Source organism: Manis pentadactyla, chromosome 5 (genome assembly GCF_030020395.1).
Source record: "Manis pentadactyla isolate mManPen7 chromosome 5, mManPen7.hap1, whole genome shotgun sequence".
Classification (NCBI taxonomy): Eukaryota; Metazoa; Chordata; class Mammalia; order Pholidota; family Manidae; genus Manis; species Manis pentadactyla.
In genome coordinates this window covers 163,630,441-163,658,383 of record NC_080023.1, presented here as the reverse complement: position 1 = coordinate 163,658,383, position 27,943 = coordinate 163,630,441, and the positions used below count along the sequence as shown (strand labels likewise).

General features: G+C 47.2%; 1 protein-coding gene across 4 annotated transcripts in view; it reads right to left on the bottom strand.

Annotated features, from left to right (window-relative positions):
• Nucleotides 1-27,943, bottom strand: part of TOX2 (TOX high mobility group box family member 2) — a 132,385-nt gene that overhangs the window by 8,328 nt on the left and 96,114 nt on the right. For all 4 annotated transcript variants that reach the window (XM_036902223.2, XM_036902222.2, XM_036902224.2 and 1 more), the window contains one exon: nucleotides 61-300. In XM_036902223.2, the coding sequence (XP_036758118.1) occupies nucleotides 61-300 (240 nt within the window). The remainder of the gene's footprint in view (nucleotides 1-60; nucleotides 301-27,943) is intronic.

The window sequence follows — 27,943 nt, the reverse complement described above, 5'->3', positions numbered from 1 at the left end:
TCATTCCCCTGCTGACAGGACGGTATCTTAGGCATCTAAGCCATCCCCCACCCCACATACCTTGAAATGCGCTTCTGACTCCTCCTCCTGAGTGGAGCTGGAGGGGGAGGGGGTGGCTGACTTGCTCCCTGGGGGTGACGGGGAGCTGTGGGCAATGCCACTCCGGATGCCCATCTGCGAAATGAGCTGGGACTGGCTGAGGGCACTCATGTGGCTGGCCAGCATCGCTGGGCGGCCCAGCAGGGGCCCTGGCCGGCCCGAGTCGTAGGCAGCAACCTCTGAGTGGACCATCTCCTGGATCTAAGAGAGGAAGACGGAATCGTGAGTAAGCGCCATCGCATCTGCCTTAAGGGACCCAGGGGAGGGGCATGCCAATGAGAAGTGGGGGTGGGGGCTGGCTCCCCTCTGAGCTGTGGCTGCCCTCCCCTATGAGTCTGTCCCAGGGAGGTGAGCGTCCATTCTACTCTGACCCCTGTGTAGCCCTCTGGGGGGCCTACAGCTCCTTGACAGTGTGCCATTCTGTTGGCATGCACTCTGGACAGACGGTCAGCATTTCAGCCCTTGCCAGAGAGCTCAGGCCAGCTGTGAACGGACCATTTTATGATTCTGAATCTTCCCTCCTGGAACATGGTATGCCTTTACATTGATTCACTACGCAGCATTCTAGCAAAGGGCACAGACACTGTGTTTTGAATCCTGGTTAACGCACTTATAAGCTGGGCGACTTTGGCCAAATTACTTAAAATCTCTGTGCCTCAGTTTCTTCATCTGAAGAGTGTGAATAATAATTAAACCTACTCTCTAGGGTTGTTAAGGAGTAAATGTGCCTGGCACATAGTAAGCCCTATATTATGTAAGAGTTTGTTAAATACATAGAATAAATAAACCCCTTAATAAAATTTTGCACTCTTCTTCCTATAGGTCAGTTATTTTCTTATTAATTATTTATTCCCTATGATATTTTCAAGGTGGTTATTTGTAGAATATAAGAAAGTTACTGAGTTTTACATACAGGCATTTCTCTTGCTAATCACATACTTAGATAGGGTGTACTTTTTCACCTAAACATTTTGTATATATATATTTTTATAAACTTTACATATATAAATATAATAAATATATATGTAAACACACACATATACCCACTGTTCAGCAAGGCACATTAATTTGCATATTCTTATAATAATTAGTTTTATTTCCTTTGCATCTTTGGTTATTTTCCCTTTTTATTTCCAATGTTGAGCATCTGTGTTTTCCTCTCACTTTTTCTTTATTTGGCAAGCTCATGGATTTTCTATTTTATTATGTGGGATTTTTATTCCCCCTCAAAATAATCAAATTTCAAATTTGTTTATCACTTCTATTACTGTTTTCTAATTCTTTAATATCTAATTTTAGCTTTCTTTAATCACTTCCTCTGATTTTAAAGATTATTTTTGTTTCCCCTCAATTTTGGAGAATTTTTAATTCATTATTTTCTTTCTCAATTTTTAGAGGCATGCTTAATGCTATGAATTATCCTCTGAGCATGACTTTAACATTTCTCATGGACTGCATCACACAAGAGTATCATTATTGTTCTTTTTTATGTATTTATTTTTTTATTTCAGTTTTAAGTTTCTCTTTTATCCAAGAGTTAAGAAGGGTTTTGAAATTTCTAAGAGGTTAATTGTTGTGTTTTCCTTTGCTACTAATTTCTAGTAACAAAGATGATCAAAGAATATGGTCTGTAGTACTCATACTTTGAGAATTTATTAGGGTTTCCTTTGGGACCCAAATATGTTTAGATTTTGTATATATTCCACAGTACTCAAAGGCAGAGGGTAAAGTGTTTGCACATTAATATAGCAATATAACATTTACTTATCCCACCAGGGGTGATCATATTATTTTGATTTGTTTCTTACTTTTTGGATCATCTAAGTGGCTACACTTTTCTGCTTCCATCAAAATCTCCCTTTAATGTTTATAAAGTTTTTGTTTTGGGAATTTGATGTTGGTTTTTATTGCAAAAAGAAAACTGGTGATTCTATCTTCATTACGGATTGCACTTCAATATTATTGTAAAGTGTCTTATTTTTGCCTTGAAATCAGTGAAATCTAGTATGAAATTGCTATCCCTGCCTGTGTATATATTTGTTCGAACTTGGTGTATTATTCATTTCTGAGAAATTTTCTTTTTTACATTTCCCTTCATTTCCACGTTTTAGGTTTATCTTTGTTGGTGTTTGTGCTATGGTCACTTTCAGAAAAAGAACCAAAATTTCCCCTTGTTCCTTGTGCCCTGGAACAGTAGACAAAACATACAAATCATATTTTCCATAGAGAAATGAAAGAATTAGATGTACAACTACCTGAGGCCTAGTGCTTTTTGAAAGGCTGATCTTTCAAAACATTTTCCATGGCTAATTGGTCTATTTTAGTTTCCATATTCTCTTATTTTTGGTCTATTTTATCCAAATTTGAACTCTAACAGCATATCATTGGGATAATGTAATATGTATGACCTACTCCATGGTTTTTATAGTTAAATTCCCATTCACAGTTGTAATATTGTGACTGCATGTTGTTTTTTATATTTTTTGAATGAAAATCCCCCAGATTTATACATTTTAACTGTCTATCCAAGGAACCAGTTTTTATATTTTAAAATAATCATTCTGACAAGTTTCCTGATCATTCATTAAATTTTGCTTTCCTCTCTACTAATGTTGACCTCAGATATCATATGCTGCTTTTTATCTAGCTTTTCAAATTAAATCATGTATTTATTTTCACATTTTCTTTTCTAATAAGTTTCTGGTGCAGGGGTACAAACTGGAGCAATCTGCCACGTAGAAGGCATCTGGCCACGTCTGCAGACATCTTTGGCTCCCCCATCCGGGGTGTTTGGGGGGAAGGTTACTGGCATGTAGTGGGCAGAGACCTGGGGCACTGCTGAACAGTCCACAGTACATAGGATGCCCACACCCCACCGACACACACATGCACGGCGAGGAAGTATGTACCCCAAAGGTCGAGGGTTGAAGCTGGGAAACCCTGGCTCGATAACTATGATTTTATCCTGAAGATTTTAGCTGCATCATATAAATGTATTTTAAAGTGTTCTAGAACTGAAGATTTGATTTTCTTTTTTACCTTGAAGTTATTTGGAAAAGAGTCTTTATTTAATGTGTGCCTTTGTTATTGTGATCAGAAAGCATGACTCCAAGAATTGTATCTTTTTGGTACTGAGGTTGTCACTTTGGCTTAGGGTATGATCAAGTTTTGTAAAATTTTCGTGTATGTCTGAAATAATGTTTTCTGTGTAATGTACACATTTCTCTCTGTGTGTCTATTCAATAAACTGTTTTCGCTTTAGCTGTGAAATCTCAAGAAAAATGAGTTAAAGCCTCCCACTACTTTGTCCCCACAGTTTCTCTAGAGAATTTACACAGGTTTTCTTCGTATATATTGATGTGAAATGATTCGTTCCCTTAAGGGTCCCAGAAGGCTGTATTTTCATTACAGTTTCTCCTTGTTAGTGAAAAAGAAAGCACCTTTGCCTCAGTCAATATTTTTATATTAAATCCTACATATGTGATCATTATCACTCTGTTTTTCCACTGTTTTATTTTTGTCCTGCATCACTTTAAGTGTGCATCTTATACATACATATATATAGGTGGATTTTGGTTCTGAGTTCCTACTATAATATATTGTGAAATATATTTATTATTATATTAAATATAAAGAAACCTGAGAAACAGACTTAAAGTGACCTGTTTCAGAGAGTAAAAGGTTTTTGTTTTTTTTTAACAATCCAATTAAAAAATGGGCAAAAGACTTAAATAGACATTTGAAGATGTACAGCTGGCCAACCAATACATGAAAAGGTGCTCAACGTCACTAATCACCAGGGAAATTAACCCGAAACCACAATGATTTATCACCGCCTACCTGTTAGGATGGTTACTGTAAAAAAAAGAAATCAAGAGATAAAAATGGGCAAGGATGTGGAGAAAAGAGAACCCTGTTGGTAGGAATGTAATATGGTACAGCCACTATGGAAAAAGTAGTATGGGGTTCCCCAAATATTAAAGGTAGAATTCCCATAGGATCCAGCACTCCCACCTCTGGGTATATAACCAAAGGAGCTGAAATCACTATGTGAAGAGATATCTGCACCCCTGTTTTCATTACAACATTATTTACCATAGCAAGACACAGAAACAACCTAAATGTCCCTGAACAGATGAATGAATAATCTACTGTGTATACACACACACACACACACACACACACACACACACACACACACACACAATGTTATTCATCCATAAAAAAAGGAAATCCTGCCTTTTGTGACAGAATGTATGGACCTTGATGGCATTATGCTAATTAAAATCAGTCAGAGAGAGAGAGACAAATACTGTATGTTCTTACTCTAGTTGGGATCTAAAAAAGCCAAGCTCAGAGAGTAGAATGGTGGTTGCCAGGGCCAGGGAGGTGGGGGGAATGGGTGAAGGTGGTCAAAGAGTACACACTTCCAACTCCATAATGAGTAAGTTCTGGGGGTCTGATGTACAGCACGGTGACTGTAACAACACTGTATTATATACTTGAAAGTTGTTAAGAGAGTAGATCTTAGGAGTTATCACCACACACACAAAGGTAATTACGCAAGGGGAGGGAGGTGTTAACTAACCTTATTGAGGTAATCATTTCACCACATATACATGGATCAAATTATCACGTTGTATACCTTAAACTTACATATGTTAAATGTCAGTAACATCTCAACAAAACTGGGAAAAAAATTTAACTTTAAAAAGAAAAGAAGAGTAGAAGGTTTTACGACCTACTCTCTAAACATACCTCTTTCTAGTCTAACACATACACATTCTTCCTTCCATGAATCTTAAACTAGAATCTGACATGATTTCCTCCTGGGCAAATTGGCCGTGGGGCTTGGTGTTTGTAAACAGGTTTGTTTTTTATTTTTTCTTCCCAGCTGTCTGCATTAGAATTCTTCAACCCGATAGTCAAGTCAGCAGTTAAATGTATTGCCAGCACTTAGTAATGGCAGGCTTTTGAATTTTTGCAAATCTGCCAATGTGAAATACTCTCAAAGTTGTTCTAATTGGCATTGTCCTGATCACTAGAGAGGTTGAAAACCTTTTCATAAACTTACTGTCCTTCTGGGGTTCTGTCTACAGTGCTGTTGGGAGTGTAAACTAGTAAGATAAACACCATGGGAAGCAATCTCGTAATACCCATTATGTTGAAGATGTGCATATCCTAGAGCCTAGCAACTCTACTCCAAGATATTTTTCACAAAGAACTTTCCCACATGCACAAAGACATATATACTGCTGGAAAAATTCTACAGACTTTGAAACGGGCAAATGAGTGTTCTTTCAATGGAATGTTGGCCATTGGCTCATTGACCTCTGGGGTTCTGTTTCAATATGAATGGGTGCCTTTGTTTTTGACTGAGCTTTACTGCAACTTTGTAAGTAGTAGAAAAATGATGTTAGCTCAACATTTTTTTATCATTAATTTTTTAAAATTGTGGTAAAATATACATACCATAAAATTTACTGTGTCAAGCATTTTTAAGTGTACAGTTCAGTGGCATTAACAGTGTTGTGCAACCATCATCACAATCTCTCTCCAGAGTCCTTTTCATCTTGCAAAGCTGAAACTCTGTACCCACTGAACACCAGCCTCCTACTCCTCCCACCCTGTGGCACCTGGCAGCCACCACTTTACTGCTGCGAAATGCGACTACTCCTCTGTGAACTCGACTGCTCCGGGTTCCCCCTGTAACTGGAATCCCAATATTGTTCTTTTGCGATTGGCTTATTTCACTTAGCCTGATGTCCTTAGTGTTCACCCACATTGCAGCATGTGTTAGAATTTCCTTCCTTTTAAAAGCTGAATAGTATTCCGTTGTATGTGTAGAACACATTTTGCTTATCCATTCATCTATTGATGGACACTTAGGTTGCTTTCATGTTTGGCTACTGTGAATCATGCTGCTATGAACATGGGTGTACAAATATCTCTTCAAGACCCTTCTTTCATTTCTTTTCAGTATATACCCAGAAATAGAATTGCTGGATCATATAGTCATTCTATTTTTAATTTTTGAAGAACTGCCATACTGTGTCCCATAGTGGCCGCAATTTTACATTCCTACCAACAGCGTACAAGGGTTTCAATTTCTCCACATCTTTATCAACACTTGTTCGCTCTCCTTCTTTTTTGATACTAGCCATCCTAATGGGTGTGAGGTGGAAAGCAATCGATTCTTGTCCATAAAAATGCAAATAAATGTCTGGTAGAGATACAATTGACCCCACCCTGTAGAAATGAAGATTCCAAACATTATATTCTCTTGCTCTATGGATAACAACCAGTTTTGCATTTATTAGAAATTGTTTTAGCATTCTTGATTGCCTATATATGTGCCTATTCATCAGTCTCCTTTGAGCCCATTGTAATATTTTACTGGCTTTCTCATTAATTAAAGAGTTAAATAAATAACACATTTTCATTTTATATTTGTAGGAGAGTCAGGATGTTACCTTTCAAAATTTTGTATTGTAAAAAAGATGATCACAGCATTTTTTAATCCAGACAAACTGAAAATAAAAGTTCACCAATGAAGAAATGGTGAAAATCTGTGATACATTCACATAATGGAATTCTGCAGAGTTAAGTGAATGACCTAGTGCAAGACCAACCAATGTGGATGAATTCAAAAACAATAATGAAAGAAGAGTTTCAGAGGGATGTATATGGTATATCTTTATGTTCATGTTTAAATATAAAATAATACTAGAAAATGTTTAAGAACATGTAAAATATATAGTAAAAGCATAAAAAACACCTACTACAGAATATTGGTTATTTCCTTCTGGGAAAAGAGGCACAGATACAAAGGTGCTTAATTTTATTTTTTCAAAAACAGAAGCAAACCAATAACAAAAATAACATGGGCTCTTCGAGGCATAGTGTTGAACCTAACATGTTATAGGTTCTGGGAAATCTGGGATGAGAGGAGGTGGCTGCATCTACATCACTTATTTGGCTAAGTAATATATTCTGAAATAAAGTGTGATTGTGCCCCCTAATCTCCACCCTGGGCTCCAAGCTCTTCTACTCAATTGTCTAAATGACATCTTCACGTGGATGCCTCACAAGCACATCAAACTTAACATGTTGAAAATGGAGCTCTTAATTCTCCTGAAAGCTGTTTTATCGAAACACTAGATGGCACCATCAGTCTTGCAGGTAGCCCAACCCACAGACCTGGGCAAAAACCTTCATTTCTGCCTTTTCCTCCCACCCACCTCCCTTGCCCCAGACACCCTTCCGCTGGCCCTACCTCTACAATGAATCCTAAATGTCTCACACACCTCCTGTCCAGGCCATTGTCATCTCTTTTTCTATTTTATTTCCTTGCGCTCCATCCCCTACCCAATCTATTTCCCATACAAACAAACTGGAGGGATCTCTAAAACATGTAAATCAGACCATTACTCCCCTCCTTAAAATTATTTGTTGGCTTCCTGATCCCCTTAGAACAAAACCCACTTCACTTACCATGGTTTTCAAGCCCCTGGATTGCTGGACCTGAGTCTAACTCTCCATCTCTGCTAGTGTGGTATCCCTGCACGTTCCGCACAGGAGCTCAGCTTGAGTCCCTCCATTCAGATCTTCAAACCCAGGAAGGCCATCCCTACCTCAGGCCTCCAGGCCTGCAGTTCCCTCAGCTGGGAGCATCTTTCCCCTTGGTCTCTGCATGTGACTTCTCCAGTTCTTAACTTGAATGTTGTCTCCTCAGAGAAGCCTCCCCTGACCACTTTGTCTAAAACACCTATACTAGCATTATTTTCTATCATCATATTGCTCCATTCCTATTAGTCATTTCAAGTTGTAATTAATTGTGTTCACTTCTTTGTTTATTGCCTCTTCCCCTCTTGAAGCTCAATGAGCAGAGGGCTATCTTGCTCATTATTGTATTCCCAGCACCTTTGGTAGTTCCTGGAACATAGTAGGTTGGTACTTAAAAAATATTTGTTGAAAGACGGAAAAAGGGAGGGAGGGGTGGATGCTACCCCTGGTAGATAAAACTCCCCACTTGCCTCTTCTTGAGGCTGTGAGGGAATGAGAGTTGTATATGGCACAAGAACGGGGAAGAATTGGTAGAGGATTGGAGATGTACCACTGGTTGGCTATTTCCTTCTTTGACTAGGACTTGGGGTATGACACGGCCATTCCCTGTGGGGTCAGCAATCTCCTAAAGACTTTATTAGCCAGATAAGACTTGATCTTCTCCACATCTTTTTTTGTTCGAGTTTTCTTCATCCTCCTGGTAACGAAGGCATAAATAGAAATAACAAAAAAAAAAAAAGGAAAGTAGAGAATAAAGTGATAGAAGAATGAGGATAAGTTAAGTAAAATCACTACCAAAGTCCATATAAAGAATCCTGTTTAAAAATCAGGAAAGTTAACCCATTTACATTTATTGTGAAGAGAGAATAGCTGATAGTTATCTCAGCTTATTTTTTTGCTTCCTTGATTTTTCCACCTCTCTCTCTTTTGCAGATAAAGTTTTATCTAGAGATTTTAATGCTATTGTACTGTGTCTCTGATTCCTCATGTAAAAAGAAAAATTAAACTTTTAATTTTTCCCTCCAGGGTGTTCTGGGTTATTGTTAATATATGTTTTTTCATTAAATAACTTATGTCAATCATTATTTTCACAGTTGTATTAAGTTTCACAGCTGTGATGACACTAGTACTTAGACATGAACTCTAGATTTTGCTGTGATCATTGCTCACACCATTGCCTTTCATACCATGTATTTTCTGTACTTGACCTATTTTCATTCATTTCTCAATCAAATGTTCTGCTTCTTGAAGTAATTTCTTATCCCAAAGCTTCTTTGAAATAAGAAAATGAAGCTATTTTTGCACGTAAGCTGTATTTATTTAATTTAATTAATTAATTAATTTAATTTTGTCTGATACTATTTTGAGCTGCACACTTCCCACTTTCTTCAGGTAAGTGATATTTTCTACTGTTTCTTTGATTATTGACTCTTTTCTATTGGCCTTTTTTTCAGAATTTCCAATTAAACATGTATTAAATCCTCAGGAGCTTTTATCTTCTCAGTCAGAATCTTCAGCTCTTCAACTTCTTTCTTGAAGTTTTGGGAGAAAATCTTGAGCTCCTCTTCTTTGCTTATTTGATTACCTGCAGCATTGTTCACTGCTGTCACTGCATTTTTAAATCCAATAATCACGTATTTCATCTGAAAGCAGTCTTTTCTGATTTCAAGCTTTTCTCATGACATGCGTACACTACTTAGTTGAAGACTGTCAACTTGGGGCATTCCTCCCCCGTCCGTATTTCGTGGAATAGGATCTTCAGAATGGACCTTTTTTAGAACTACAGCACATTTGTCCAGAGATTTTTGTTTATATTCCTAATACGTATATTAGCACTTTGCACACAACAAAAGCAAAAAGCAAATGCTTGTTGGACCTATTAAATAAAGTTAGAGATTATAATAGCCAAACTGGGTGTGGCTGGGAATGATGAAAACCTTGGTTCAGCCGTGTCCAGGGTCTCCATGGAGGGTAGGTAGGCCACATTTCTGCTATAGTAACAACTATGCTCTCAATAAACTATTGTCAGATCTTTCATGAATCTCTGCTTTGTGATGGAGATGACAGCCCCCCAAAAGCTGCCCTACAGGGTCTCACAGTTAAGTAAGGAGACCAACCCCTACATAAAGATAATATATGACTGGCTGTTAATAGATACAATCCAACAAGACATAGGTACAGCTGCTAAGCATCCCAGATTTTCTAGGTATTAAAAAAATTTTGTCCTAATCTAAAAATGAAAAACATGGCTCCAATTTGAGTCCTGCTATCTGAGGACGTCACTGAAGTGGGCAGTGCAGGTGCCTGACCCAGGTGCTGCTGATGGCGTTGCCACTTCCATCTCCGTGTGCTGGGAGTAATGGCACCGTCCCCTTCCCCACCAACCTCAAGCACTGCTTGACAGACCCAGGGATACAGAAGGCCAGCCCTCTGCCTGAGTGGTGAGCCACGCCCCGGAGCTCCCTGCAAGATCAGGCTGACTTGAGTCCCCGGCTGAGGCCACATCCATGCTCAGCCGCTTCCTCTGCAGACCCCGATTCCTTCTCCCAAGAGCACTCCTTCAAGAAACGACTTTCTCAAGAAACCTCATCTCAGGCTCTGCTTCTAGAGGCCTCACCTAAGTTACCCTCCATCTAGCCAACTGGTCTCCCCTCTACAGGGGTCCCACTGACATGAGATCATGCTTGCTTCTCCCTTTCCTTGAAATGAAAGTCTCCCTTAGTTCCAGGTCTCCCAAAAGCTTCTGTTTCTATCTTCTTTCTTCCCCGCACAGCCAAACCTCTTCAGAGAGCTGTCTGTCCACCACCCCTTCACCCCCGCCGCCCATGCACAACTCACCTGGAGTGCGTCCTCATTTCTATCTGTACCACACCTTCATTATCCTCACCACCATCCTCATCAGGAAGACGAGGAGGAGAAAGTTTCACTAAGCACTTAACATATGCCAGAAGCAGTGCTAAATGTTTCCACACATGACCATTTACTCACCACAGCTACCATACGAAGTGAGTCATACAGCCATTCCCAACTGAGCAAGCCACGGCTCAGAGAGATTCAGACGCTTGCCCATGATCACACAGCTACTAAAGGTGGAGCTGGGTTTCTCCAGACAGTCACACTTTCTCCCCAAGCTATGGCGCCTTTCCCGAACGCCTCAATCCTTCGCTCCTGGACTGCTGCCTCCCCTGACGGCCCTCTTCCCTCTGTCCAGGGCCTGGTTCTTGGCTGTCCAGCTGCCTCTCTGGCCAGTCCTTCTTGGTCTTCTTCAGCCCACTCCTTAAACACTGGAATTCCTCAGACTCTGTCCTGCCTTTCCTCCTTCTGGGTGAATCCAAATGTGCCCACAAAGGTAGAGTGCTCCCTGGAGATGATTCCAAGTTCCCATGTCCCACCTAAGAAAGTGTGTTGTTTATAATATCAAATTTAGGGTTTAAAAAGAAAAAAAGGTGAGCTCACAGGAGAGGTAGCAGAAGTGGTCAATGTCCATCCCTCCATGCATTCTAGAATACTCTATTAGCTCACAAGACCTCTTCTCCAATCAGAATCCACCCCCTCATCAGCTAAAGCAGATACTGTGAGGACCCTGCCAGTTTGCCCTTGGCTGACCTTGGAGGTCCCCCCCAGAGGGTTACTGCACCTGCTGATGGTTGCCTGCATCTCGCTGAGAGCATTTTCTGCCCAGGGCAGCCTGGAAATGCTGAGCAATCGGGGCCGCAGAAGGGACCCTTGACTAGCAAGGGACAGGAGTTTGTGATAAAACTTCGGCTTCCTCTCCCTTAAGTGGGACAGTTCTGAGCTGCATTCTGTAACCTCTCAGAGGGTCTACCAGGACTGAGTTCCAGTTGCCACAGTGGATACACTCATCAAGCTGCCCCTCTCCGGCTTCCTTCCTTGCAGGTTCCTTCCCTTCTTCCTTCACCGAGCTTCCTGGGACCACTTCCCAACAAAGGACTTGCAAGTGCGCCTCTGTGCAGAGTTGGCTTCAGGGACACCCAGATGAAGGCGCCAGCCCTCCTCTCAGTGCCCAGCAAGACTTCCTTGAGCCCAGGCGCTGTGCTGGCCGCCAGAGTGCCCCTGTCTCCCCGCTGCTCAGAATGTCTCGGCAGCTGCCCCGTGACCTGCTAGCATCGTCCTAGCTTGGAAACCCACCCCCAGCAAAGATCTGTACCTCTTGACCGCGCAGACCCTTTCCAGGTCCCCCGGAGCCATGTGGACTTCTCCCCAGCATGGAGACGTTTTGCCCTGTGGCTCACTGGTCCTCTCCCCTGTGGTATTACCCTTGGAGGCTCACCTGAAACATCACCTCCTCAGAGAAGGAGGTGACCTCTGTGTCCTGACCTGACCTCCCTCTCCTCCCTCCCCTGCCCACACCCTCTTCCTGAGCCCTGTGCTGGGTTCTTCCGGGTGGGCAATACATGCAGAGGCACAGAGCATACGCCCCAGCCCCAGGCGGGTGGCCCAGTGCACAGCTGACACTTATGAGGTGTCTGGTAACCAAATGAGCCAAGCCTCCTGCTTGTCTCATGGAGACAGACGGACACACCCAGAGGCCACATCTGCACCCTCTCCAGGAGGGAGGAAACAGAGGAACTCTAAGGAGGCCTCGCTGTGAACATAATCAGGTTCATCTGGCTTAATAGATTCTCAGGCTGCAGGAACACAAAGGTGTTTTTCACAAGGTCCCCATTTGCAGGCTCTGTGGAGAGCAGCCCTGGTGCCAAGGGTGCCCCACACACTGGGGAGAGAATGAGAAGCCCACCTTCCTCCTTCCCACCTTCTGCTGATTCACGGAAGGGACGCCTGCCCTGCTTCGCCCGAGGCAGGGACGAGGTGTCACCACACACAGCCTCACACCCTGCCCTGGGAGTCGGAACTTCCTTTCTGCAGGCCACAGCGGCTCTCCTCAGCCGTGTCCTCTCCTCGACGCCTGGGCCTCAGTTCCACAGGGCCCGGGAGCTTCTCCTTAAGTTCCAAGCACAATCAGGCCCCAGAGGAAAATTAACACATTGCCCGAAGAATCCAGGGCAACCTCCCCACCTCTCGTGCTGACCTGCAGCAGGGCCGCCTCCCTGGGGAAAGTTGGCTCTGGTCTTTGAGAAGCAGCAGAGACCCTGGGTGGCAGTTTCCCATTGCTTCTGTAACAAACGACCACGAACTTCGTGGCTTCAAAGAACACACACTCATTACCTGACAGCTCTGGAGGCCAGAGGCCCAACCTCAGCCTCGCCGAGTCTGCAGAGCTGGCCCTCTGCAATGCCCCCTTTGCTTCTTTAAGGATGGATCCTTCCTAACTCCTTGGCTTCCCCGAATCATGCAGCCTTTTCTCTTTCTGCTTCCATCAGCTACTCTGGGTGTTGCACTCTCCTGCCCCCTCTTATAAGGACTCATGATTACTCACTGGGTCCACCCAAACAATCTAGAAGAATCGCCTATCCCAAGGTTTTTAACTTAATCTCATCTGCAAAACACCTTTTGCTACATAAGGTGACACATTCACAGGCTCTGGGGATCAGGACATGGCCATCTCAGGGGATGAAGTGGGGGGGCATTATTTAGCCTACCACACCCCAGGATCAGTGATGGGGAAGTCACAGCCAAAGCTCCCCTATGCCAACTTTCCCGGGGGCACATTGATGTCTGAGGTTTCCTCGGGCTTTAATAGTCAAATATTTGAAAATTATTTCTCTTTAGGACAAAAACTTCCAGTACATAAAAGAAAAGAAAGCCAATAGGAAGTCTTCGCCAGTGCCTGCCTCTCACGCCAAAGCCTCGTCAGTAACTATTTCTAATAAACTTTCATGCTTGGCGGGAGATCCCTTGCACGCTGACAAATTTCTCCTGAAATCTGAGATGTCTTGTTCAGAGTAATAGCTATAGTGCACAGGTGCCCAGCTGCTATTGTAAAATCAGTAAGCATTTAATTGAAACAAACGACTATAATAATAGTACATTATCCCTGCAGGCCAAGCGCCATCACAGTTTTAATTATTGAGTTAAGAGTCAGACTAATTTATCCTTTAAAGCAACAGCCCTGTTGCTAGTTACACTGCTCATCCTGTTATGAATATGAAGGCACCAGCAGGGAGGATGCAAATGGAAAGCAATTTGTCCCCTTCGGGGCTGGTTTTGTCTTTGAAGAAAGGTTTGCAAACACGAGTCTGGTCGCTGAGACTCTGGGTCTGGGGCTGCCCTGCTTGCTGGGGGTGTGAGTCTGCTGCTCAGGCCAGGAAGGGGGCTGTGGTCCTTTTCGCATCCCATCTCTGGGCCAGGCCCTCACTGCCATGCTCAGAGCCTGCACTAGCTCCCCATCTTGCTCAGAGTGAAAGCTGAAGTCCTTACCAGGCCCCAAGCCCCTAGAACAACCCCCACCCCACCACCTGGTGCCCCTCTGGCTTCTCCCCTGCTGCTCCCCACATGCTCCCCCTCCCCCACTCCCGCTGGGGTCACTGACTCCAGCACCCTCAGATCCTGGTGGCCCCTGAACCCCTCTAGCACGCTCCCGCCTCAGGGCCCCTCTCCAGCTCAGGGTGATTTTGCCCCCTAGGGGACATCTGGCAACATTTGGAGACACATTCAATCACAACTGGGAGATGCTACAGGCATGGCTAGAAGCCAGGGATGCTGCTGAACATCGTACCATGCACAGGAGGCCCCCCACAATGGAGAATCACCCTGCCAAAGCTGTCACTGGTGCCAAGGGTGGGAAGCCCTGTAAGTTAGCCGTTGCCTCCGGACTGGACCGGATAGTCTTCCCAGCCAGGGGTTTACCTACCTGACTCACTCCCCACCGCCACCAGTCTTGCCCAAATCTCCCCTGCCCCCTGATGTTCCTGCCTTCCAGTCCCCTTCATGCTACTCTTCTTTTTCTTCCTTCTACAGCACTAATCACCTGGAAACACATGAAATGACTTATTTATTAATTTACCGTTTCTCATCTTGCTCCCCCTGCCAGGATATAAATCCCACATGGGCAAAGGGCTTTGTTTTGTTCATCCGTGTACTGCCAACACTCAGAAGAGTGCCCGACACAAAACAGGGGTGCAATGAATGTTTGTGGAGTGAATTATCTGCCCAGACTCCTTCCTTCACTTTGCACATCCATTTAGCCTCCAGGTCAGATAATGCCACTCGTCGTGATTCCCCCAAGTCCATCCCATCTCGCCTAGGCTCAGATCCTGTGATGGTTCACTTTATGTGTGAACCTGACTGAGCTGAGGGATGCCCAGAGAACTGATAACATGTTATTTCTGGGTGTGTCCAGAAGACATGAGCATTTGACCCGGTTGATGTGTGAAGATCACCCTCACCAATGCAAGGGGGTATTAGCTAATCCATTGGGGACCCTAATAGAACAAAAAGGCAGAGAAAGGAGAATTCTCTCTCTTCTTGAGCTGAGACATCCATCTTCTCTTGCCCTCAGATATCAGAACCCCTGATTCCCAGGGCTTTGGCCTGGGACTGAATTGTACCACCCGCTTTTCTGGTTCTTCAGTTTGCAGACAGCAGAGCATGGGACTTCTTGGCCTCCATGACCATAGCCAATTCCTATAATGAATTTCCTCTTATGCGTATCTGTATATAGCCTATTGGTTCTGTTTCTCTGGAGAACTCTGACTAATACAGAGCCCATTTCCTTTTCCTGGACAAAGAAGTCTGTTAATGAGCTGCTCAGGCATCTCTCCAGTACACAGTTTGGGGTAACTCCCATGTGCCACATGGCACATTCTCAGTTTCCTGAGAGCAGAAACTGAGGCCTGTGATCTGTCACAGCCCCAGGGCCCACACGGTGACTGCACATGAATCACAGGCCCTGGGACACAAAGAAGGCAGGCACAGACCCTGTCATTCAGGAAGGGCCACCATAGTCCAGCAGGACAGACAGACAAGTGAACTAACCATGTCAATACAACGCAACACGTGCTCTTCATGCACTCCCCTTGAATGCACATGCCCACTCAACAGATGCAGTGTGTTCCCTGCAGCCCGTCTCCTGGGACACAAACTATCCTAACCCCTGTGAACAGGGAAGGCTGCACCAGGTGGAAATGCTATTCAGACATACATGATTCTTCCAGTGCATTAATATTTTGTGCCAAAAAGGAACAGCCTCTGCACACAGAGGATGCTAGTCCAGCTGAAGATCACACTATTCCCTGTGCCCATTCACCTTGCTTCCTCCTCTTGTCCCATCTGGCTACAGGTTCTAGAGTGAAAGCACTTTCTGCATTTTTCTCTCCAGTCTTTGTACATTTTATCTATGCTTCCATGCCTCTGCGGCAAAAAAGGCATCCTTACACCCCCTTCCATTGGGCTGCCTTCCAGGTTCTTACTGAGAGTTTGTCTAGTGAGGACGTAACACACTTTTACTTGTGCTGCCACATGTGTTACAATCGCTATGGTTTCCTGCCAATGCTCTGGTTACAAAGGAGCGTAGGCCTTGAGAGGTCTGCCCCAGACCTATTTTTCCCAGAAGCTCTGTTATTTTTAGGATTTTGTAGGACTTTCAGGACTGCTTCTCTCATATCATAGCATAAATGTCTATATTTATTAAGTATGTACTACACACCAGGCACTATGCTGAACACTGGGGATTCACAGTGAAAGATACAAGCACCATCCCTGCCCGCAGAGCTGACGGTCTCATGGAGGGGCGACACTGATGAATCCCACACCCATATTGGAGTGCAGTCACAGTGGTGAAAATGCTGAAAAGAAAGCCACAGGTCGCCACAAGGTTGTTGGATGCAGGCTGAGATCTGGAAAGGCCTCAGTCTGGCTGGAATGAATGGTGTGGAGGGGCCAGGCTAGGTAGGACTTTGAATGTCAGGTGAAGATGTTTGGACTCTATCCTAGGAATTCAGAAAGGTTTTAGACAGATCAGTGCCTTGAATTTTAGACAGGCCAGCTTGGCGGGCGGCAGGTAGCAGCTTCCAGGTAAGAAGTGACAACTACCATCACAGATTCAGATGGATGGAGAGAAAGAGATGGCTCTGATAGATGCCAAGGGAGAGAGGCAGGATCTGGGACTGGTCATGGCAGGTGGTCAAGGATGACACCGGAACACGGGCTGCTCACATGGGAGAAGAGACGTGTCCTGCCAGGTGGGGAGGAGTGTGTGCAGGCTGAGCTTAAGCACAGCATCCAAGAGGGGTCCCCAGGTGGGGATAGTCGATTACATGGTCTGCTACTTGGAGGATGGGATCGAGCAGCAGAAATTGGCCTGGAGTGCCCAAAGGTACCCAGCCACAACGCTGGAGACCCACCCAGAGAGAGAGATTCAGGAGGCACTTGCAAAGCAGCCCGAGAAGGGGCTGTCTGAGCAGTGGAGAACACCAGAGGCATCACAGTCCCATCAAGGAAGCAGAGGCGTGATCACGTTTCAGGAAGAAGGGCGTGGCCAGCTCATCTAATACAGCTAAATGATGCTATTTGGCAGCACATGCCCAATGGATCTGGCAGTGTGGAGGCCACCAGGGCACCTGAGTGGAGCAGTTTTGTAGTCAGTGGGAGGCAGAGGCCAGAGCGAAAGGGAGGGGAGGAAATACAGACACCCAGGGTCGACGACCCTCCTGGAAGCTCCGCTGGGACCAGGTGGGAGAGATAGGACAATAAGCAGGTGTCTGACTTTCTATTTAGATATTAAGGGAAAGTGCCATTGTGGAGCATGGGTGCTCCTGTCCCAGTAATGCCCCATGGAAACCTCAATGCAGACCTGCTGGGCCACTTAGGGGCCACGCTCTCATCGTCAGTCTCCAGCGATCCTTCTAACAGCCCTGTGAGGTGGCTGCTGCTCTTCCCACTTTACGGATGAGCATTAAAGTCTCAGGGCAGTAAAGTCGAACGTCCCCCGTCCACAGCTCATATGGAACAGGGCCAGGATCCCAGCCCAGGTCTGCCTGACCCCAAAGTCACCACTGAGGGCAGAGGGATGCAGCGTGGGCTGGGCTGGCCCTCGGTTACAGAGCACCCGAAAGGGAACAGCTCTGTTATCACGGTATGGGGGAGTATCTGCCTTGTTTTGGCTATAGCTGAGTCTTCTCTATCTGTGAAAAAATTGGAGGCCAGGGCGGGGAGGGGGGATGGCTGGACAAAAGCAATGATAAACCTCCAGGTGCTGTGACCAAGAGAACTGGAGGCAAGGTTTGGGGTCCGGAGTCAGCACGATGGTAGCCCCTGAGCATCAGGGGGTGGATAGGACTTGGGGTGCCCTGGGACCAAAGCAGGGATAAAGCTGGGGGAGCCCTGAGGGGCAGATCACAGTGGGTGAGGGGTTGGTCCTGCAGGCACTGGGAAGCCTGGGTGCCCGGGAGCAGCAGCAGATGGCCCAGCAGGTTTCCTGTGCTCAGGTAAGAGGCCAGAGGAGAGCTCAGGAGGCACCCAGGCCAGATGTACTGGGCAGGAGAGAGCTGAGGAGGCGGAGCCAGTGCCTTTGGTCACAGGTGGCCAATAACCAAATGACCGGTCCATGCTGTGGCTCCTCCACCTTCCTGAATTTGATCTTCAGTCCCTACTCTGAAGGTGGCCCGATGCCCCTGCCCACCACACTGGGGCTGAGCCACATTCTGGAAGGATGCACCTGCTTATCTGGCAGCCAGCCTTTGCTTGCCCAGCTCAGTCGCGGGAAGGGTGCACTTTGCTGCCTTATCTCATCCATCTGTCTTCCCCACTGGAATGTAGGCTCTATGGATCAGGGCTTGTTATCTGTCCATGGCTTGGAGAGTGCCTGGTGCATAGTAGGAGCTTAATGAAAGTTTACAGAAAGAATGAAAAAGTGCATGAATGACACCTGATGAAATGAGGCTGAGAAAATACATGTCTTGCAGCTTTAAGCAGGAGAACCAGGGTTTGGGACCAGAAAAGGGAGTTATTTCCTTCCAGCCATGAGCTTCCCATGGGCAGATACCCCTTTCCCATTACCTGTCCATCCCCCACTTCTATTACCAGCTCAGCCCACGTCTGTCCTCAGCACCTCCCTCTGTGGGAGAGCAGCCCTGATGCCCTGCTGGCCCAGCTCCCTCTGCCTGGAGCCCAGTTTGCCTCCTGTTAACCTCTACTCGCTTTTTCAGGACTCAGCTCAAATGTCACCACCTCCAGGAGGCCTTCACTTAGCACTCACATCTAAACCAGGGACCCCAGGGATCGTCTCTCATGACACCTTGTTGTTTTCTTTCATTGACCTCGTCTTGATTGTAATTACACATTCGTTCACCTGCGCGTGTACATGATTCTGGTTGTGTGCTCCGTCCATGAAGGTGAGTACCATGTCTGCTTTGCTGGGGGCCATTTCCCCAGTGTCCAGTCCCAGGCCTGGAGCACATCGGGCACTCATTAAATGCTGGAGGGATGAGCCAGGTAGGCCTGAGAGCTCAGGCTCCACAGTGGCGCCCCCCTCCCAACCTCCAGCCCCATCTATACTGAGCCCCTACGTGGGACCTGCCTCCTATACCCTACCTGCATGGCCAGCCTCACTCTGCTGCCTGCGGGTGGTGCACATACTTGTGTTCCTGCCTCTGTGCCTTTGCTTATTCTCTCCCTCTCCCATTCCCACCAGTCTAGAGACCGGCTGAAGCCACTGGGTCCTGGTGTGCTCAGGATTAGGGGACCTTACTCGGAATGACTTGAATGACCTTGACTAGCCTTCATCTACTGGGCTTCCTCAATTGAGGACTTTGAAAGCGGCAGACGTGGACTCGGGTGTGCAGCTCAGAAAGCTACGTGAGCTGCCCCGGTGGGAACAAACCAGCTTGGGAATGAACCAGAAGGGAGGGACAGAAGCAGGGAGACCAGTTCAGAGGTTTCTGCAGCAGCCCAGGCCATCGCAGGGCAGGGGCTGTCCGAGCTGGGATGGGGCAGCTGGCCTGGAGCGGGGCCTGTAGAGGTGGGAGGGTCTCAGGAGGTAGGCTCAGCTTGGCTAGAGGTTCCTGGCAGGTGGATGGGACCCCACGTGAGAGGCAAACACAGGAGAGGAAGGGTTACTCACCCACTCCCCCCCTTAGTGCTTCACATTCTACAGTCTGAATTAGCACATGTGCTAATTAAAACCATCTTTCCAAAGAATTTATTATAGGATATTCCAAGCTAATTATAAATTCTCTGTAGCTGATCCTGCACAGTTTGCTAATGTGGTGTTGAAATCTCTTTGGCCACCCTCATTTAAATTATTCATCAGGCCCTGCAACAGTTGTGAACTGTAATTTAAACAGTCGGCTCATGAATATTCAATTACCACAACAAACTCTGGTGTGTTTTACTGCCTCAACGCTCAATATTTTGAATCCTCACCCGTGTTTACATGTTTTTATGAACTCCCAAGAAAAGCATCGCCCGTTGAAGCCCCTGGTTAAGCCAAGATTGAAATGCCCAGGACGCGGCTGGAGCCAGCAGGCAAAGCTTCTGATATCCTTTCTCAGAAGAGCTGCGGGTGGTCAGGCTGGAAGGATCCAGGGATGGGAGGCCCAGACAGGGCAGGGACTGTCCCTGAGGTCACACAGCAGGTCCAAGACACAGACAAGACTTGGAGTTCTGGGGCTGTTCCCACTGCCTGATCTGCCATAGGTCCATCAGTGAGGTGGCTGGGGACATCTGGCTCAGAGACAATGTTAGGAACAGAGGGAGCCAGGCATTGGCTCTTAAGGGCAGTAGCCGGATGTCGCCAAAGCAGTACAACTATTCAGGGCAGCAGGCTGTTTTAGAGGCCAGGCTGGCTCCACCCTTACAAATCAGAGATCCCCCTCCTCCATGGCCAGCTCAGAGGATCATGTGTTCCCTCTCCCCTTGGGGAGCTTTAGGCCCCCAAGAGATGTAAATAGTTGTGAAGCCTCCACATACGGCTCCTCATTCATCCTCCTACCCTTCCTACAAGGCAGCACCGTGAGGACACCCACTTGGCAGATGAGCCTGAGGCTCAGAGGGCGGGCAGGCTTCCCCTGGGCAGGGCTCTCCTCTCCTCCCTCTCCCGAGAACACACCCGCCAAACTGTGCTCACGACTCCCAAGGAACCCATTCCAAGAGTTTTATGATGAGAGAAAAGTCAGAAATAGCCTAAATGTCTGTCACCAGAACATCACTTATATTCACAATGAAACATTCATAGAACACAATGTTGTGCAGCCACTAAAAATCACGGCGCTGCCCCATGATTACGGACCATGGAAATAGAGCCACTACATACTGTTGCGGAAAATCGTCCAGTCACAGAACAGCTCCAACAGAAGAGACTAGAACATACAGGAAAAGGCACCATATTAAGGCCCCTTTTATGTAAATGATGTGTGCATAATGCACAAAGGTATGACTGCAAATATGCTCAGCAAATGGTCAGGGTAATAATGGTTATTTGTGGATGGTGCAGTTTTAATATCTCTTATTCTTTGTATTTGTCTGTTTTGATCTTTTTTCTTTAGAGTGAACATGTGCCGTTCTTATAAAAATCAATAATGTTATGTTTTTGGAAGAAAAAAGTAAAAAATGTAAGAGCTTTTCATTTCAAAATTTATAGGATACAGCCAAAGCCACGCTCAGAAAGAATGTACAGATGTAAAATGTATATTATTAAACAATAAATAATAAAAGTAAATGAACTAAAGAATCTAAATTAAAAATTTAAGCATCTACAGAAAGAGGAATTAGTAAACATAAAAGGGGAAATGAATAAATTAAGAAAAATGAAAAGTAAAAGAATTGAAACATAACTCTGATGGTTCTCTGAATAAAACGAATAAAACAAAGAGAATAAACTGATAACATGGATAAACCTATGGTAAAGATAAGCATGAAAAAGGAGAAAACTTATAATATGCAACTTTAGGAATACCAGTAGGGGTACAGGTACAAAGGCCATAAAGATTATAAGATAATACTAAATACAATTCAATGGTAATGATGGTATAGATCTCAGTATAATGAACTATTCATTTTATGAAGACGGTAAAACCTGTACAATGGTTTTATAGTTTATAGTACCATCTGTATTTCAACACAGAAATACAAGAAAGCTATCTTATAAAAAGAAAACTACAGACCCATTTCACTATACAAAAATGTAAAAGAGAAATCTTAAATAAAAATGATAATGCCTTAAATCCAGGCTCCTATTAAAAAATATATATGGGTATGTATGTATGTTTAGATATATATGTACACATGCATACTATAACTGAGAGAATGTATTAATACCAGGTAATGTATTAGTAAAACTCATCACCTCCATATACTAAGAAGAAAACTGATATGATCATTTCAATACATACTTAACTGGCATTTGATAAATGTAAGAGGTCTTGTATAACTGGCTGAAACAAGAAAAAAAGGCCAAGTATGATTTACAGGGGTATCAGTTCCCTGCATGGGTATAAGCCAAAGGTGGGCAGCAACATCCCTGGGGTCCTTGAGAGGGGATAGAGCATGAAGGGGTGGAGCCCTGAGCCCTGCATGCAGGCATCCCCTGGCGTGGAGGAAGTGGCCTGAGGGGAGGCTCTACAGCCAGTTCCCATTTCTCACGGGAGCTGGGCTCTGTAAGGTCACCCGGAGCACTGGGCGAGGGAGTATGGACCACGGCTCCCGGGAGAGACACAGGGTTAGCGTCCCGCGAGCCTCTGGTCCCAACAGTTTCATCAACTGATCAAATGCATCACCTGTTTTCTGTGTGTTTCTTTTAAAAACACCTCAGTTGATACATATTGTTGACTCATTAACACGGATTCGAGACACTTGTGACTCACGCCTGAGCGCACTCTTTTCTTTTCTCTGGGAGGCACCTGACAGCCTTCTTGAGCTTCGAAGCCCTACATTGCACTTCAGCACTTCCGTCGGGGCCCATTCTAAACAGTGAAACCAGCCACAAAAAGTACAAAAAGCAAAAACACTCAAAAGACCGAGAAATTGGCACTTGTTGACATTAGGAGACCTGAAACGAGAAGGCAGAGTGTCACCTCGTTCCGCCTCGGCTGGGAATGGGCACTTCGGGTGGCTCAAACTTTCTGCTGCTCTGCGCATGTCTGCTGTGACCACAAAGGCACCACAGGTATTGATCTGGGGGTTGTAAATAAATTTTAGCTAGTAGATGCAGTGGCAAATGCAGAAACCTGCCAACAGTGAGGACGGACTACAGACAGACGCACAGCAGCAACCAGGGGCCTGGCTGGCTGGTTAGGAGCCTGGAAGGAAAGCCGATTTGGGGAAGAGGTTTATGCGTGATGTGGGAGTGGGCATGAAGTGTGATTTCTGAGTCACATTTTGCCAACAAGACAATCAGCACCGAAGAGGCAGTGAACACACAAGCGCGCGAGGCGGCTCAGTCGGCTGCCGTTGGCCGGGCTTTACCATCAGCCCACACGCCCCGCCCCCGGCACTGGCGCTGGGCACATGAATGGAGTGGCCCAGGCGTCAGGATGGAGGCTGGAGACGGCTCCCACTTACCAAGGCCAGTTCAGCTGATGCCTTTGAATGTCCTGTCAGCAGTGGGGACCACTGCTGAGCCCCCACACGGCGGGCTACTCCCAGAGGAGGCCAGCCAGCCGCTAGATGTGACGTTTCCCACGGGTCCCGTCCATCCTGGAGTTGGCCTCTCAGGGAGAGAGATCCTGGGTGTGCTTTGCGTCTCCCATCGGCAGAGCCTCGGCCAGCACCGCCCTCTGCGGGCTGACAGAAAGCCCGGTCCACGGGCCCGGAATCCCGCATGGCTTAGCATGCGGCCAGGGGCCCACTTCACAGTGACAGAGGCGTGGTGATAGGCCTGGTCACCACGGCCTCTATTGGTCATATCCCATATCACCAGCCAGAAGCCACCACCCTCACAGAAGGCCAAATGGCCCAGAGGCGCCGAGGAAGGGCTAGCGTGGAGACCACACTCTGAAAGGACGGGGTGCTGTCGGTCAGGTGTGGGACATGCATTCAATCAGAGACCCCACAGGGACTGTGAAGAATACATGCGGCCTGGAACCAGGGGTAGAGGCAGGAGTGGCCACGCACTCTCACTCCCAATGGCCACACACTCTCACTCCCAAAGGGCACAGGGGGGACCAGTGCTTCCTGACCCTGCAATGCAGTTCTGGGCTCTGCTGGGTTGGAGGACCTGGTCCCCCCATAGGGTATGTCCATGCCGGAGGACACAACAGCTATGGCTGCTGCCAGGGACCTCTGGGCTTCTGTGTCTAGAGAGCAGCAGGTGAGGGGAGGACCCTCAGTCATGGCGGGGAAATCGGTCCTCAGCAGCAGGGGGAGGAGGGCGCTGCAACTCAGAGGGCAGTAAGACAGTGTGCCCCGGGTGACCCCCTGGGCACTTCCTGCCACTCCCTTTCCCACTGCAACTTTGAAGGGCATAGCAACCCTGAGCTGAGCAGTGTGTGAATGCCAAGGATGTGGGCCCCTCAGAAGCACGTAAGACCCACGCCAGATCTGTCCAGGTGATGGCTGAGGGACAGGGGAATTCAACCAAAGGAGGCAGGACAGGATGAGTACCAGCTGCAGTCCCCAGACCAAAGGCAGCACCGGGGGCTGTTATTTGTTCCCCCGAGGTTCCTTCAGGACGGCGGCCCAGGGAACCATGGAGATGCTGCTGCCTCACCTGCACAGGAAGCAGCCTGTCGGCACAAGGTGCGGACTGGGACAGAGCTCCTGCTTTAGGAACACCAGATGTACCCCCAGCTGCTGCTCTTCAAACTCCATGAATGGGCTCCCACTGAGGCCACACTTCCGCGGGTCACCCCCAGCCAGTCCCTGAGCACCCCGGGGTGCTGAGGCAGGGCCCACTGGTGAGACGTGCAGATCCAGCAGTGGTGACTGATTGGAGGACTCCCTGCTGGGGTCCTGGCCAAACCCTCCCTGGAGCTGTGCTGCCGTGCAAGGCTCCTCATGCTCAATCCGCCTTCCCTCCTTCCCCACTTCCCCAGGAGTCAGGCCTGCATCCTGGTCTGAAACTTCCCCCACCTTCTGCCTTCTCTTTCTCCCTCCTCACAAATCTCTTACACATCTAATCCTGCCTGGTGCCACTTCTCGGTGGACTCGAGCTAAGGCAACCAGGATCCCTCCTTGGGAGGGAACTGTACCGGTCTGACTTGTATTGAGAAATACACTAATGTCATACTCAGGGTGGAGGTGCACCCCAGGGACGCCCCACCCAACCAAAGGGGCCCTAAACAAGCCTCTAGGGAAGGTGGGTCCTGTTCACGGAGGAGCCTTCTTTCCATTGAGCTGAGAGGTACGTCTGGATCTGGATCTGTGGGTCCAGGGGCGCTGGGACAGAACTGAGAGGAGCCCAACACCAAACATACGATGGAGAAGGAGGTCATCCCAGCACCGGTGACCACAGGAGGCTTGGGATCATAGACACGTGTCAACTGTCTGAGGTGGGCAGACATGAGGCCCCCTGGACACCCACTTTGTCCACCAATCCTTGGACAGGTGGATTTCCTGAGGAAACTAGAGAGGACGCAGAGTTCTCCACGTGGGTTGGCAGGGAAGAAGGAAAGCAGCAGCCCATGCACAAAGTGCTTAAAGACAAGTAATAGCGTCATTACAGCTATCATGCTGAGCATTTTATGAGCATTATAGCATTTAATTTTCAAAACAACCCCATAAGGTAAGGATTATTAACACATCCGTTTTACACATAAGAAAACTTGCTCAACACAGCAAGCAGCTGGAGGAACTCGGATTTAAAACCAGGTCTCTCCAAGCCCAAAACCAGTGGTACTAATTCCAGCAAATACTGACCCCCTTTCAGCAGGGCAGAGGGCAGTGGGCACATAGGCACAGCGTGAGTGTCCAGGTTAAGGGGCCACAGCAGAGGCTAGGTCCCTATTCCCAGAGGACAGTTTTGTCTGCAGTGTCATTGGCTGGCTACTGGTCACTCAAGCTGTGAACACCCGCTTGGGTGGCAGGCTTCCACCATGTGCTGGGGCACAGTGAGCCTGGTCCCTAGCACATTTGGGGGTATGGGAAGACATGGTTCCAATTCAGTGTGACCAAGGTTGCAATAGTAGGCACATGCAGAGAAGGGTGGAGCCGATTTGCTGGCCAGAATTAATTTGCTTCTGCTCACCAGGGCCCAGCAGGCAAGAACACACATCCAGTTCACAAGGCAGATGAAAGGGGATGGGGAGGAAGGGTCTTGTGTGCAGAGGCCTAGGGGCTCGAGGTTTGGGGTTCCCAAGAGAGAAAAGGAGTCCTGTGGAAGGGGGGTGTGACCCTCTCAGGTTGACCCTTTGGGCCCAGGATCTGGGGTGGGGGCCCCATGCTTTGCTGTCACCTTGTGCCTTTGACCAAAGCCCAATTCTTCTGGTCTGGGGGCCGCCAGGGCTGCAGATGTCTAGTGTGAGTGTGTTTGTTCAACTGCTCACACTCGGTCCTCCCGTGATCTCTGAAACGGCTCCACTGGTTGCCCTCACCTGGCACGCAGTCCCCCGCAGCTGGCAGAGCCCTGCCCCTGGTCCCACAGAGGTCTTGGTGAGCCCCCCTACCCTGAGTTTCCTTTCTTTCTCCCTGTGGCACTTTGTCTCTAATCCTGCTTGGGCCCTTGGTGCAATTCCCAAGAAGCCTCACGAGGATGAGACATTCCACAGTCTAAGGAGACCTGGCCTGGTGTCCTGACACAGGCTGGGGACAGCCTTCATGCCAGGGCGTCTGCTTCAAGGCCTGAGCCAGTTAGGAGGCTGGAGGGGCTGGGAGGGTCAGGAACCACAGGAGGAGATGCGATCCTCTGGTTTCTCCGCGGCCAAAGATTTGCAACTGTCACAGGTGTGACGAAACCCTCAAGGCAGACAGAAACACAAGCAGCAGCTCTGCGTGTCCTAAAAACACGGAGGACTTGGGACTCAGTCAAGGATGAAGGAAATCCAGGGGTTCTGCGCAGGATCGGTACCCCCTGGAAGGCCGGTTAAATGAGGTTGAGGGTCTAGGGTGGAGCCTGAGAATCTGCATCTCTAAGAAGTTCCCAGATGGTGCTGATCTTCCTGGACTTAAAATCTCATTTAGATGTAGATGCTGCTGCACCCCACCCCTAGATGAATTCCTGGGAGTGTTTGCTTCCCCTCCCTTCTCTAAGAACTGCCCTGGGCCAATGGGAGCCGTTTTGCCTAGGATGTTATGCAAAAGCCCCACCCCCATCACAGCCTGTGACCTATAACTGACTTGCATGTCACATAGGGCTACTGATGCCAGCAAGTCTGTGGTCTGATTCAAGCCTGAGCACTCCCTGTGGGACCCGGCAGCCCTCACTCTAGCCCAGATCTGGGTACCGTGTGGCATATGTCATTTACTCCTCAAACAACCCCATGAGGAAACTGTGGCACAGAGAGGCTGAGTGGCCTGGCTATGGTCACACAGCTGGTTACACATGCAGCTGCCTGACCCCAGAACCCCGCCTTCCAACCCACTAGGCTCCCCTGGCCGTGGCTCTGATCTGCCACCCCAGTGACAACAAATCCTTGCAGCTCATTCACAGAACGCTTTGGAGATGCTCTCCCTTGATCTGCTCTGCAGCTCCCTGTGGTAATCTGGGGTTTGTCCATTCACTGTAGGAAGAAAGTGAGGCCGGGAGGCCAGTGACCTGCCTTGAACAATCTGTTAGTGGCAGAGACAGGACATGAACCCTGTTTTCTGACTCCAGGTCTGTCTGCTAGTTGCTGGGTTGACAAACTTGCAATGGTTTATATGGAAGAGATTCCTCAGCCTCAAGCATCCCAGGCCCCCAGCTCCATCCAACAGACACAGCTCAATGACAGGTTCTAATAATCCACCCCAAAATTCCTTTCCTTTCTCTTTGAGGAAGTTTGGAGAAAGAGCTACTGGGGCCAGTGTTTTTGTCCCTCCCACCTAATGTCTCAGGTGAGAGCTCTGAAGCTTACACTGGGTGGAGTGATAGGGGCACAAGGGATATTTCTGTACAACACTAAGGACACCAGACCCTTGGGGTCCAGGGAACCAGGTTCCCATCCTGCATCCACTGCTTCCTGGCTGTGTCTTTGGACATACCACATGCCCTCAGAGTCTCAGGGACACATCTATAAAATGAGGATAATTCTGTCTCCCTCCAAAGTCAATGGGAGGAAGTGTTAGATGGGATAAGGTGGGCTGTATTGTAAGACAGAATAGGCTACAGGGTCCTCATCTGGCTTACTTTCCCACAATGATGTAAACAGCACTCTACAGTTTGTGACATGTTTACATAGGCAGCATTTTCATTCATTCATTTGATCAGTCAGTCAACCAGTCATAACAAACCCACACCGGACACCTGCTACATCCACACACAAAGCTATGCTACAGTCTAGGAGTATTT